Source organism: Rhea pennata, chromosome 20, assembly GCF_028389875.1.
Source record: "Rhea pennata isolate bPtePen1 chromosome 20, bPtePen1.pri, whole genome shotgun sequence".
NCBI classification, from domain to species: domain Eukaryota; kingdom Metazoa; phylum Chordata; class Aves; order Rheiformes; family Rheidae; genus Rhea; species Rhea pennata.
In genome coordinates, this window is record NC_084682.1 from 9077403 (window position 1) to 9091533 (window position 14131).

The window sequence follows — 14131 nt, forward strand, 5'->3', positions numbered from 1 at the left end:
CAGTCACCTTCATGGACAGTTATAGGCTGTTAATAGGTGCCTTGCACGGCTGCACAGAGCCTGCTGGTCTGGCAGACAAACAAATCAATTAACCATTTCAGTGGTTTCATGGGACTTACTGATGATGCCTCAGTAGCCCAAATGAGATACGTTTAATCCCACAATAAGCACAGTGAAGCCCACTTAATCCCCATGTGTTTGAGGGAGTCAGCAGCTCCCAGACAGGAAAAGCTATGAGCATTTCTGGGACTGGGCAGGAGAGAAGTGTCCTTTTAGGGGTCACTTCTGAGCCTGCCACAGGGCTTGACTCCCTGACTCAGCACTGCTAAAACACCTAGCACTATTCCCAAAGGAATCCAAGCAAAGCTCTCATGCAGCAGAACCAGTGAGGCCAGCAGAACCTCGTGTTCTGCTTCCAGGAAATGCGAAAAAAGGAGCCCGCACTCCCGAGCGCAGAGGAGAGAGTGGGCATCTGCCAGAGCCTGGAGGGGCTCTGACCTCCTGAAGCTCTCTGCACTTAGCTGAACCACAGACAAAAGACAGCCCCTCAGCTTTAGAGCTCAGTGTCACGGAAGGTTTATTAAAATTCAAGGAGGGTGTAAAAAATATAGTTATAAAGGTATTAAAAGAGTCCTCCGAGCCACACTGGCCCTACCAGGCCTGGATGAGTCCATGGAGTTTACTCCTGCAGTACTGGAGCCTTTTTCACTTTTCTTTTCTTCTTCGCTTTGCCCTGTTTCTTTTGGGTCTCCTGGTTGATGTTGCCCTTGGCTTTCTTTGCAGCTGGAACCTGCTCAGCTTCATTATTTGCATCACCTTTCCTTTTTCTGTTCCTCTTCTTCTTTCTCCTTTTCTTGTCAGCCACAGCATCTTCTCCATTAACAGCTTCTTCACCACCTGCCAATTTGGGTTTCTTGTGTTTCTTGCTACCTGGCATGAGGCCTTTCTTCTGCTCAGGGATGTCCGTTCCCTCGACCTGTTCCTCTGGAGCTGCTATGGCTCCATCTTCACTAGCTACTGGTGCTACACCGTTCTCCTGGATGCGTTTCTTGCGATTCTTGCGTTTCTTGCTCTCTGGCAGGAAGCCTTTCTTCTTCCGCTTGAGTAGCTCTGCTCCCTGGGCAGGCTTATGGGCAACTGCTGTCTTCTCTTTCTTAGGTTTCCTGCAGAAAGAACGCCAGATATCAAGAGCAACTCAGTTTATAGCCAGGAGCAGCAGGATCCATGCTATAGGCAGGCGAAAAACAGGCAGAAGCACGAAAACATTGGAGAAGGCATAGGCATGCTGCAAGGAAAAGCACTACCCCGGAGATCGTCCTCACTTCGCACATGGGGCTGATTCACTGAACTGCAAGAAGATGGACCAGGATGCAAGCAGTCACCAAGATACCCATTCCACAGACCGGATAATGCTGTACTTAACACCTTTTCCAGCACATTCGCCTTTGGGCCTATGCAAGGCTTTCAAAGTGCTGTCTGTCTGTCCAGGATGACAGTCCCAGCAAGGTCTTCACTGCACTAACAATCCCAAAAGATATTTCCAGCAACACCCCTGCCTCCGACCACACCAGGTTCACCTAGGCAACTTCTACATGCGTGCAAGAGTGGCCACCTCTGCTCTCTTCTCTGGCAGAACCAGGCAATGGCTTTACCACCATCCAGTCTACATCCATCTGTACCAGCTCAGCCAGGAATCCTGAAAAGGAATCCAGCTCTAACGCCATGACCTGATTTTTTTTACGTGAAGGTTTTTTGGAGAATTTTTCAAGTTGCATCTCTTCACGAGCTGTCTCAGCAACTTGGTGCCAACATCTGCCTCTCAGCACCTCTGCCAGGGTTCAGGCCACAACCCACCCTTGCTGTAGGATTGTTCCAACTCACCTGCACAGAGATCTCTGGGCATCAAAGCAGGCTGGCACCAACAGCGATAGCAGGCTATGCCTCTGAACTCCAATCCTTTCCCCACCCAGCATACATAAACTCAGTATTTCCTACTCAAACTTTAGCAACCCCCCTCCTTCCCAGCAGCAGTCTCTGCTCGCTGCTAAAACAGGCCCTGTCCTTGGGCCAAACATGGCAGTACAGCACCAAGGGACCTGCGTAAGCCAGGAAAAGGGAGAAAGGACAAACCAGCTGCCATGGGGGAAGTGTCACAGGGCTGGGTGAGGCCAGCATGCTCTGCCAGTCTGCTCAAGGCATTAGAAGGGGGACACGACAACAGTTTCAGCTGCCATATATGATTCCTCCCTGCCTGCAAGTCCTTTCACAACGAGCCATGTGCAAGCATTTTCCCCAGAGCCTCTGGTTGCTGCTCAGGCCACCCCTACACTGAAACCAGAGCCACAGCTTCCTGTCACTAGCCTTCCTCCTTTCCCACATCAGCAAAGATGAGTAGGACAAGCACTCGGCCCCCTAGGCAAGCCGAGGGGCCAGAATGCCACGCATACATACGTATGATTCAGCCACCGCATGACGTTCCAGTACAGAGAGTCGAGACGTGCTGACTTCGCAATGCCTTCTTGCTGGTTCAGAGCTACCAGCACTTTGTCCACCTCCACCAACTCCACATGCAACTTCTGCAAGAGGCAAAAGTGCAAACTATCAATCTTCAGAGTCAACTCAGGGTGGGCACTCACAGCACCAAGGACAGGCCGTGCTCAGGACAAACTGATGGCAGGAACACACAAACCTGCCCGGCTCCTCCAAGCTGCTGTCCTGAGCCCATTCACAGCAACATTTAATCTGGGGGCAAAAACTAGTGAGTCTCAGCATGCCACCAGCTACAGTTGCTTAAAAACTGGACCCTTCGCATGAGAGACATGGGTCAAACAGCTAGAACTGTACTGGTATCAAAGGGATTGAATGGTCCTTTGGACCTCTCTCCTTTCCAGCCCATGGCTGGGGGTGAGCGGGAGAAGACACAGGACTATGTACCCATCTAAAAGAAAAGCAGCAGCACTTTCTGTCTGGTTTCTAAAGGATGCAGTCATGCTGCCTCTGGCTGCCTCTTCAGCTTTTGTGACCCCCACTGGACAATCTCAGTAATGTAGGCAGAAGGGGGTGTCTCAAAGGCTATTCAGTTTGTACAGCAGCCTTGGAAATATTCTCTCCCCATCACCCACTTTCCTGTTAGGTCTTCACAAAGAAACAGACTGCAGTGTGAGCCCAGTGCTTATCAGTAGGAAACTGGGCTTCAGCAATTCTGATTGTGTTCTTTTGCTCCAGTAAATAAGACCACACTGGAAACTTATTTTGTCACCTATTAGAAAAATCTTCACATATTCCAAAAAGTCACTTTTCAATAGGGAAAACAAAGCTCCAGCACAAAGCCACACTCCACTCACAGAGCCTCTGAGTGAAAATAGCAACACAACCCTTGGGGCTCAGTGAGGAGAGCGCACTCATCTGGGACAAAAACCAGTTCGCTCTCACCATCCCCCCAGACCCTAATTTTGTAAGCAAGGAGATGCCACATGCATTTACAGAACTCCAAACAAGCTCTTAAGCAAGCGCTTGGAGACAGCTCACAAGAACTATGTACTACTCCTTCAGACATGAGGGCTCTTTCTGTCCTCAAATCCAGCTAGGCATTTCCTCCACAGGGACCTTAAGAAATAAGGAGGGATGTAGCGACGGAGCAGTCACATGGTATAATTCAGGTGTGACATTTGAAAGAGGCCTCAGTGGTGTTCAGAAGAAGGGTCACTCGTCACACGGCCGCTGTGGTAGGGAGCCAAGCCTGCCCGGGCTCAGGTCCCGCACTCACCTGCTGGGTCACGGTTTTGAGAAGGAAGTTCAACAGCTCCAAGTTCCTGGCAACTTTCTCTTTCTCAGCCTTCACCCGAAACTGGTCAGCCACTCTCAAACTCTGCAAGGTAAAGAGGGAGGTGGAGGAGGAGCATACATTAAATGGAGAAACAAATCACTCTCCTCAGAGAAAGCAGAAAATGAGCAATTAGCAGGATTAACATGTCACCAAAACAACTCTGGAACAGCAAAATCCAGCAAACTGGATTCCAAGCTCTGGAAATGCTCGGGAGGGTAAGTGGGACAAGCTGATGCTGCTGCCTAAGTTAATTACAAACCAACCAGACAAAACAAGAGCAAGGCATAACCCTGCTGCTCTCCCTATTTTCTAAGCCAAAGCACAACTGGGGACATGTTGCTGCCTCCTGGAGAAAAAGAGGAAAAGCAATATCCCCTGCACGGAAAGGCCAGGAGACTACGAATCAACGGCCTCACCTGAGGGACAACCAGCAAGTCGGCTGCAGAACTGGCATCACACACAAGGCACTAACGCAAAAATCCATTAACACTTCCGCCAAGGGAATCCCAGGGGCCAGCGCTGGAACAGGGCTTGTCAATCAAGCTTAAGTTCTCCGAAAAGGACTGAGGGAAAAGCTCGTCCTTCCTCTTTAAGCTACAAGGTTTCTGAGATATCAAAAGATCTGGCTTAGGGGCAAATCACTCCAGAGATAGGTCAAATAAAAGCCAGAGTGAGTTACTAGCCGAGAAGGGCACAAATAGCCGCTGCAAGGCAGCCGGATCAAAGAGGCGGCCCGGGGCTCAGGGGTGCTGATGCTTTGCCCACAGCCGGTCCACGCAGCCCTGCTTATGCCGCAGTTTCCTTCCCCTTTGCTTTTCTGTGTGAATGCACATGTCAGTGTGCACGGTACGAGACGGGACTCACGGGGACACGCTCGTGCCGGACAGCGGCGTGCCCCAAGCCTGGCCGACCCCGGTGCGGGGCACTGCGCGCCCTGAGCTATGATGCCTGCACGCGTTCCTTCCCTCGAGGCCTGCTTCTCCAGAGGAGGCTGCATGGGTGGCAAAGCCCACCCCTGCCCGGAGTTCGAGCTCACCAGCCCCCCGAGGGGCACCCCAGACTCACACAACAGGAGAACACGACGGCCAGCAGGAGTCTAACAAACATCTTCAGCAGACAAAGTGGGAAAACCAGATTATATGTCTGCAGGAATTGCTACTTCCGCACAGAATGAACAGGATTCCACACCCTGGAAGGATATTGGGGTTTTTTTTTTTGTTTGTTTTTTCTCTACACAGTAACAAAAACAGTTATTTCTTGGTCAGAATGGGTCACACAAGCTCTGTATTAGGGGGCCACCATGATCCGCTGGCTGCAATTCATGTTGCAACTTCATCTGACTGTCAGTAACTTGCTAATTACTCCCTCCTGATAGACAGAAGTGCTACGACTCTCTTCCAGAGCTGTCATTAACCTGCAAGGTCATATAATTCAATAGCTCTGAAGTCTCTCAGGTAAAAGGAGAAACAAACACTAGGGTGTGCGATTAAAAATAAGCACATGCAGGATACAACATCCCATGGGCCACGCACACTCCATTTACTACACTTACTGCAGTAAATAATAATCAGCAAATCAATTATGAAAACCAGATTGATTTGCACATAATTTTTCTTTGCAGTGTTAAGAAACAAGAGGCTAACAGATATCATTTGTAGTTGAAATAGCTTTCAGAGATGCTATTTATGTCCCAATCCCTAGTATGCTACGTTGTGAGCAAGTTCACAGCAAGAGAAAGTCAGTACAGACTGGCAGCTCTTGAGGACAGAAACCGGAGGAAGCAGAGCAATTGTGTGAGGAGCAACTACAGGGAAGTCAGTTATCGTTTGATCTTTTTAATATACACAAACATTTTAGAATTAAGAATAAATTGCATTTTCTTTTCTCTGTAGATGAGGCATCCCTTTAAAACATGCAGGTCTAACTAGGTCTTTTCTTGCTGCCATCCTCATGTCTCAAATTATCCTGATGTTTGCTAGCATTTGAAGCAAATCCAACTGAAGTCAACAGAAAAATCCTATTGCTCTGAACACCACTTGAGGGGTTGCTTTCAGAAGCAATTAACACTCACATTTCTCCCCCAAAGTCCACAAGCAGTTCTCTGGAATGTGCATCTAGTTTGGTGTCCCAAGCAAACGCATGCAAAACTGCAGAACAAAAATGGCAGCTTGATAGCTGTACAGAAGACACCACTGGTCCAGCAACATCACGGCAGGAAAATGAAACGTCTAAATTAAAGGAAGTGTTTTGCGTGAGCCTGGAAACATCAGCCTAAGCATAAATAGCCAGAGGCAATCCAGCAGATCTAGGTGCTGTACAAACAAGTAACTCCATACTAAAATGGACCATTTTTAAATGGCTCTCAAAGACCAGGAAGGAACAAGGAAGCGGGTGGGGGTGGCTGGAGAAGCTAAAGCAGTAAAGCAGCAGTAGATAAGTAAACCCTACATTATGCAATAGTTTCTCTGGTCCAGAAGCTGGATGGATTGGCTTTAAGGGAGCTGGATCCAAATAAAGTTTTACCTTCTGTCTCTCAGTATATGCTTTTCCCCTTCGCTACAAAGGGCGTAACAGAAATTTACTCCAAAGAGCACAGACTCTTGCAACTCTACATCTGATATAGCTGGGACAGTCCAACCTCCTTAACAACTCGAGTCCAATTCCTGCTCAGGACAGTGTCACTTACGAGCCTGGTCTCATCACTGCTATCTCAGAGCACCTCCCCATTGCGTGTTATACACGATGGTATCTTCTGCCATGCATTGCATCACTCTCACCATCCTGCAGCAGGCAGTGTACTCAATGCAGCATTTGCTTTGGCGGGGTACATGTTAGGATGCAACATCAACTCAAACATACATTTAATGTAATGGTTACATTAAAAAAGCTGATTCCAACTGCCTCGGGTAACCATTTCCTAAGGACGAAATCCCAAATTTTTTCAATGGGGTCTAGGTCCAAACCTCAGAAGCAGCTTTCCCAAGTATTTGTCATAAATTCTTGCTGTATACAGTATTGACTATTCTCTGTACACTGTGGGTTTGCAAAGCTGATGCTTTGGTGTGCACTGTAACTCAGCTATCTGAAAGATGCAATTAGCATCGCCACCCTAATTGTGCAGGTCAATCATTTTATAGGCCTACTGCATTTTCATTTGGAGAATGTGAAGATGATGACCATAAAAATAAAGCAAAAGCTATTATGTAACAGATGGTGAACTACAACACATGGCAAATATGCCTTAGAAAAAAAAATAGTATTTCAGTGATCTGCAGCACCCTTAACTAAGCTTCAAACACTGATTAGATTGCAGAAGACTTGCACAAGGTTGGCAAGTACCTCCATTTTACATAGCAAGACTGAGGCACCAAGCAGTAGTTTTCCTTTCAGCTATGTTACCAGTCAGTGGTGGAAAGTTAAGTGAAAACCCAGAAAAACTTGTCTAACCACCTGTTCTGTGATGCTCTGCCATGTGCTATTTGCAAAGGTATCAAACCCTTCTTTCTCCGACCCTTTGAAAACATGACTGAATTAGAAGTCAAGTAAGTCAAATAACCCAGCCACTTCCCACTAAAAGCAGAGAGCACGTAGCACATATTCAACAGCCACACTTGCACCGCTTGCTGATTATATTATTTTTCTGCCATTTTCTGCAGTTGCTACTCTGCCCCTTTGGGAACCACCAGTCCCACTTGACACCAAATTGCAGCTCGGTGATACCTGCAAACACATTCCTGTACATCTGAGCTGCCAGCGCATCTGGGCTGGTCATTTTCCAAAGGGAAAAAATATAAAGGCAGATTTCATAGCTGTAACTCCCCATCTCATCTCAAGCCAACAACCAGCAGCACAGTTCCTGCCTCGCCCCACATGGATTCTGCTGGCAGAGATGGTTTTCGCTTGTTAGGTCAGATGCATGCTGCCTCCAAAGGCCTCTGCCTCTTTCGGGAGGATGGTGCTCCTGAATCAGTTGTCCTCTGCTTCTAGGATTTCTACATGGAGAATCTCCCCCACCAGCATGATGTCAATCAATACTTCTCGTATTACTAATTCCTGCGTCAAATATCATCCAGCTACTACAGCATCTAACCTTCACTCCTCCACCACTTGCTGCATTTCACAGCATTCCTTAATCGTTACAATGTCCATATAAAATATTTGTTAGAGACCATGAGATGCTGCGATACCCACAGTAACACCCTACGAGCAGGACAGAGAGCTTATAGCTAAAATGGAGTGTTAACCGCATAGCTCCAAACTCAGACTCCCTGGTAGGAGAAGGTCCAAGCCCAAGACCCTACAGAAATCTCCAGTAGGGCAAAAGTTGGGGCATGTACACCTAGAAACAAAGCCAGCATCCCAGCCACTGGCCAGCCTTCCCTGCAGGCGTGATGGTGACAAGATGTTACAGGAAGCCAAGTAATGTTTCTGGAAGTCTCCACGTTCCCTGCAACCTTCACCTGCCTGCACCTCTTCCCCTTTCCCAGGTACCAGAGTGGGGCACCTGCTTAGCTCAGATTCCAGAGATGTGCAGCAGCATCTCAGACTCCAGAGGAGCACTCTGCTACCAAGAGATAGAAGCACATTTCCTAGCCAAGCGTTTGAACACCAGTTAATAATTACACATTCCCAACACATCCTTCAGCCTACTGCATCGTTGAAACCAAACAGCCCCTCCCCACCGGGGGATCACCGGACAGATCTGTCACTGCTCCATGAGTGGAGAGCCTCGGCCAACCTGCATTCTTTCCGCATGCTGCGCTATCTCCATCCTTCCCCCTCCTCCCACGTAGCAGATCTGATGCTGATGGATAAATGTGCAGATTCATGGCTGAACACCGTTCCAAGTGCTTCTGCAAAATATATACCTCCACCCACCCCGCACAGCCTTACAGCCCCAGCACAGCTCGAGGATCCTAAGGTAAATTCATCTCCAGCAGCGAGCAGCTCAGCGAGATTTCCACCCCACTGAATGTCTGCGGTCACACTGAAATATGGCTAAAGAGGTCTGAACTTGAGATGTCGACCGGTTTCACGCATGATGGTGGATGCCAGAGCTTTGCCCTAGCTCCATGCAGCGTGCCAGAGCCAGGACACAACCCGGCATTTTGGTGCAGTTGCAGCTCAGCTCCCTCTGGGGGACTCACATGCACAGGGACCCCAGTGAGCGGTTTAGGAGCCCCAGGAGCAACTGCCCCTTCCACGTGCCAAAGCACAGGATTTCCCATGCCACCTTCCAGGCGGGCTGAGAGGTTTGGGAGGGGCACAGCCTTCCTCTCCTTGTTAGAGACTAATAACGAACAGACAACCAAACGAGGTGTTTTAGCATTCTGTATGCTTATGGCCCCCGTTATTATCCTATATAAGCACCTTCGTTTCATCTGTAATTATTCTCACGCTGCTCCCGAGAGGGAAGCCAGCATTATTCCCTTCGCTTTACAGTGGCTCAGAGAGGCTAAATAACACGCCTGAGTCACGCAGGCTGTGACAGAGCCAAGAACCAACTCTGTGCTTCTTAAACCCAAACACGCCACCTCCAGCTAGTCTCCTTCCAAGACAATATTCGCTATACAACAGAAGAAGCCTGGCTTGAGTTAGGGTCAAATAATGGAAAACAAAGAGCAGAGGAGGGAAGAGTACCACATTTCCTACTAGTCTCCGTCTAGCTACAGAGGCACCTACCAACTCCACGCGTGCAACGTGCACAAGCACATATCTGCAGGGAGAAGTTCTCACAGCATCCACCCAAACAGCAGCTGCTACTGAGAGCTCAAAGGAGGAATAAAGCCACTGAAAATCCCTCCCTAAGCTGTTCTCCCTCACTAAATTTTCTACAGACTGAAAGTGCAAGTGCTCAAATTTTATTTCCCTGCATCTCTGCAGAAACTGCAGAGATAGGACTCTTCACCAGATTCACCAGACAGCAGCGCATGTTCACCCTGAAGCAGGGGGTGAGCAAAGGTTCTGCATCGTGCACGCACCTTGCAATGGGGAGGAAGCGAGAGACGCTGGACTGGGCATCAGAGTGAAACCCAGCCACAGGGTTTCTTAGTCTGGAAAAACCCAGAAGCAGCAGAAACAGGTCATCAAAATCCTCAACTGGGAAGGAAACCACTAAGCTCCTGCTTTGTTCCCAGCCATGAGGCAGAAAAAGAGAGTAAGGGACTAAGCAGACCCATATGCCGACGGGTATAACTAAAGGGCATTTTCTGCAATGTTTATTTTGGCTGTTTTTAGAGGGAGGAGTCCAAAATTGAGAAACTGTTCTCACAGAAAATGTCAATGTTTTCCCAAGTATAAAAATCTGATAAGTTTTTTCCATAGCTCATAAGAAAATGCAGCTGGGAAAAACCATACAGGACTGCTGAGGGAACAGGGGGGAATGAATTCTCCACAGAGACATCCAGTACTTTGAAAGCATGTCAAAGATATCAGCTAAATCACTACTGGCCTCATTTTACAAGCTAAGAGGTTGAGAAAGGGCAATGAATTAAGATTTTATAAGGATGGACAGATAACAGTTCAGGCAATCTTCAATCCTCAAGAAAAAAAAGAGACAAATGACTTTTTTAGAGATTTGATGAAGTCACCATACAAATTAATACACCGATAATCAAATGCGATGTCCTTCAGAAAAGAAGGGCATGTCTACACTACAAGGTTACACAGTATTAACCTCCTCATATGCTGAGTGGCTCCATCTAGTTAGTCTAAACCTCTTGCAGACCATCATAACCTCAACAAAACCCTCTAAAGCCACACAGTAAGTCTTCAGAGCGCCTACTGTAACTTTCGGACTATGCGAGTCCTGAAAAAGAGGTCTTAGGTTACCAACACCAGCCTTCATACAGATCACAAGACACTATGTAACCCCAGGTCCATCTATGTTTACACCTTTCTACACAAAAATGACTTCCCACCAAGTCCAAGTCTAAATAACCACCTAAGGGGAAGGAGGCATCACATACCTCTCGTTAGGGTTATGTGCATGTTTATCTGAATGTCTCCAATACTGGCAACTGGAAGCGCTTCGGTCTCGTGCTGGAGGCTCAGTCAGAGATCAGATTTTGTGAGCATTTTTACATTCCAGGATGAATTGATACCATTTTGGTTTTAAATCAGCCAACTCAAGCACTGCCTGCTCTCCCCCTCCCTCATTCAGGATACAACACAGACAAAAAGGGGAAGGAAAAAAAATAATAAAAGTTGGGCCTTTCCTATTGTGTACTTACTGCAGAAGACAGACAAAGGAAACCCTCAGGAAACTGCTCTTTACACACCATGGAAAGCAGCTTTACCAGCATTTTTTCTGAGGTCTGTTTTGCTTTGAAGTTGCTCAGTCATGAAAATACACTTTTTCTGCAATAGTCCTCAAAATCCTTTTTCACTTCTTTACTTTCACGCTGTAACTGCGAGTTTCAGCATTAGTCAGAGGAGTTACATGAGTACATTGGTCCAGGAGGGCAAGCCAGTCCCTGGGAAAGGGATGCCACAAAAAGGTAGCGAAACTATGTATTCAGATCCTGTAGCTTCCTGCCCCAAATCTGTCAGTGAGTTACTAAAAATCTGGCATGCCTTCAGGATCATTCAAAAGTCAACACAGCAATAATATATCAGAAAGAAAACATGCATACCTACCAAGGGGGACAAAAACCAAAACATGCCCACAAGGAAAACTGGGAAAGAAGAAAGACCATTTAGCTCTGTTGAGCTGAAAGACAAAAGTTCTGCCACTAGCATCATTACGTGACTCTGGGCTGTTCATTTGAACCCACAGTAACCAGTATCTTCCAGAGATAACATGCGGATGGATATCATTATCCAACATGATGGGCTATTTTGAAGTCAAGTTAGGAAACAGTCAGATTATCCTAGCAGAAAGAGGGTCTCTGGGATGAATCAGGAGACCCGATTTTGATTTTTTGCTTCAGCTCTCAGCTAAGCGTGTCATCTAAAAAAACAAGAACTGTAGTAAACTAAACACATTAGCTCTTTAGTTTCTGCAAAATGCTTTCTTCATTACATTAACAGGTCACTGGTTGGAATTTCCTTTGTAAAGCACCTACTGATAAAAGAACAAAGCACTTCGTGCAAGAGGAAGGAGTTTCTGCCAGATGCGCTAGCGTCTCAGGCAAGCTCTGTTACTTACAACATGAAGCAATGCTATTTGTTTATGCCATAAATACAACCAAGTTGTCCAGACTCCCAAGATTAGGATAAACTTAAACAGCTGCTGCAAGGCTCTGTTTTTTGTGAAGTTACCTATTCAGGACCTGTGAGGTCAAAACTGTGCCAGAGCTATCTCTCTACTTCCTCACCTCTGCCTGCTGCTCAGTAAAAACAGATCACAGAGCAGCCCCAGGGCCCAGGGACATGGCTTTCTGCCCCGGTGGCCCAGAAGAACAATCCAAAAGCACCAAGAACAGCAGAGCTCTTACAAGAACAAATTCACTCCTGCTAGGATACCAAGACTTACCCTGCTGAAAGCAAGGAGATGGCAAGCATGAATCCATCATGACTGCAATACATGTTTTATAAGTATGCTTAAACATCTTGAGAACAAATAAGGTCAAGTAAGCTTATGAAAGCACAAGAGCCATTGCCCCGCAGCAGCCCAAGCTGCTATTTGAGGAAACTGTCTCTTCCTTTAAAGCTCCTACTGACTGATTCTCTCGTCTGCCTCTTAGTTTTACGGTAATAATTCAGTGATATCCAAGACTGCAGTTTTCTCAGATTATTTCTTTCCCAACTCCAGCACATATCAGAGCCCAAGACCATCCCAGGCTCCCTGCTCACGACCAAGAGATGTGCAGATATAAAGGTCAATCGCTGAGGAAAGAGAGGATGAGAAAACAGGTATGAAGAGACAGCATCCCACCGGGGGGGGGGTGGGACTAGATGATCTCCAGAGGTCCCTTCAACCTCAATCATTCTGTGATTCTGTGTGTGTGTATCTACCTACAGAGCACCCTGTCAAAAACACTTTGTCAGGGCTTTTTCAGAGCGACCAAAAAAGAGAATTAGCACCCAAATGCCACTGCCAGTTATCAGTATTCAAGGGCCTGTTGCTGGCAGGGTACCTTGGACAGTCCAAATAAACTGACAGTATTTCCCAGGAATTTCTCTTGATGCACAGATGACTACAGAAATGAGAAGCACAGCAGAAGCTCTAGTAGCAAAGCTCATTAAAATGTTGGATGGGTTGCAAGACGATAAACCTTCTCTGGCAAGGACAGCATAAAGGCACTGTAAATGTCTGTGGTTTCCCAGTGAATCACTCCAACTCCTACAGGTATTCAGCTGCTGGAGAGAAACATGGAGATGACAGGGTTGGGAGGAGTGGCATGTTTTATGTAGCTGGAAAATAAAATCATACCTGACTCCACCTATTGGGCTTCTGATGCAATCATTAAATAAAACCTATTTAATGAAACCCAGGATTACCTGCTGCCTCAAGAATTATAAACACTACCTCTGAATTCTTTGAATTAAGTTTGCTTAGATTTTGTTCCTCCTAAACAAAGGAAAATAGAGCTAATCGTTCTGTTCCAACAGAGTAAATTGCAGAATGGCCTAAATTACCATGTAACCAGCACTTAAAAAAATAAGTAAAGAAGGAAAGCTGCATTTAGAAAGGGCAATACTATAGTTACGTAGGAAAACCAAGACTGGAAACTCCCATGTCATCAAGTTTGAATCTATGATGTGTCACCACATCGTAACATTAATTTGGCTGTTTGGTTCCCCCCATGTCAATCTGCACAAGTATAATTGGATGGCATTTGCTCCTTCAGACTCCTGTCCCACAGATCAGTTCCTACAAAACAGCTGCACCCACAAGCTATCTTCAGGTACAATTTGCATGTGCAACCACATCAGAAGCCCTGCGATCTTTGCACCACTATTTCTTCTGTACAAATTATTTGCCAATATATTTTAAGGTTTCCTTGCTAAACAATATTAGCAAGGGAGCCTGGTTCAGAATGCCTGCAATGCACCAGGAAGCTGAAGTCTAAGGATCCAGACCTCAGCTCTCTTTAGTCCAGAAGTTTATCCAAATACAGGACTTCCATAACACTTTGTGAAATTAAGTCAATATTCACGACACCTTCCAATTCAAAACTTGTTTTTGAAAGTCACCTAAAATTGGCCTGTACAAATATATTCCCTAAAACTCATCCTCTGTCTCTTGGATCCATATGCAGGCATTGCGGAGCTGAAGCAGGCATATTTCTGGCACTCTGTATGTTCTCTAAAACTCAGGCTCCATCTCTTGTATTGCTTAGCTATACCAAGCACACCTCT

General features: G+C 46.6%; 1 protein-coding gene across 1 annotated transcript in view; it reads right to left on the minus strand.

Annotated features, from left to right (window-relative positions):
- Positions 1 to 547: 547 nt before the first annotated feature.
- The window catches only part of MYBBP1A (MYB binding protein 1a), a 58067-nt gene continuing 44483 nt past the window's right edge, over positions 548 to 14131 (minus strand). The window contains exons 25-27 of the mRNA XM_062592840.1: positions 3767 to 3868; positions 2452 to 2576; positions 548 to 1163 (exon numbers count right to left, since the gene is read on the minus strand). Coding sequence (XP_062448824.1) covers positions 680 to 1163; positions 2452 to 2576; positions 3767 to 3868 — 711 coding nt within the window. The 3' untranslated portion in view covers positions 548 to 679. The remainder of the gene's footprint in view (positions 1164 to 2451; positions 2577 to 3766; positions 3869 to 14131) is intronic.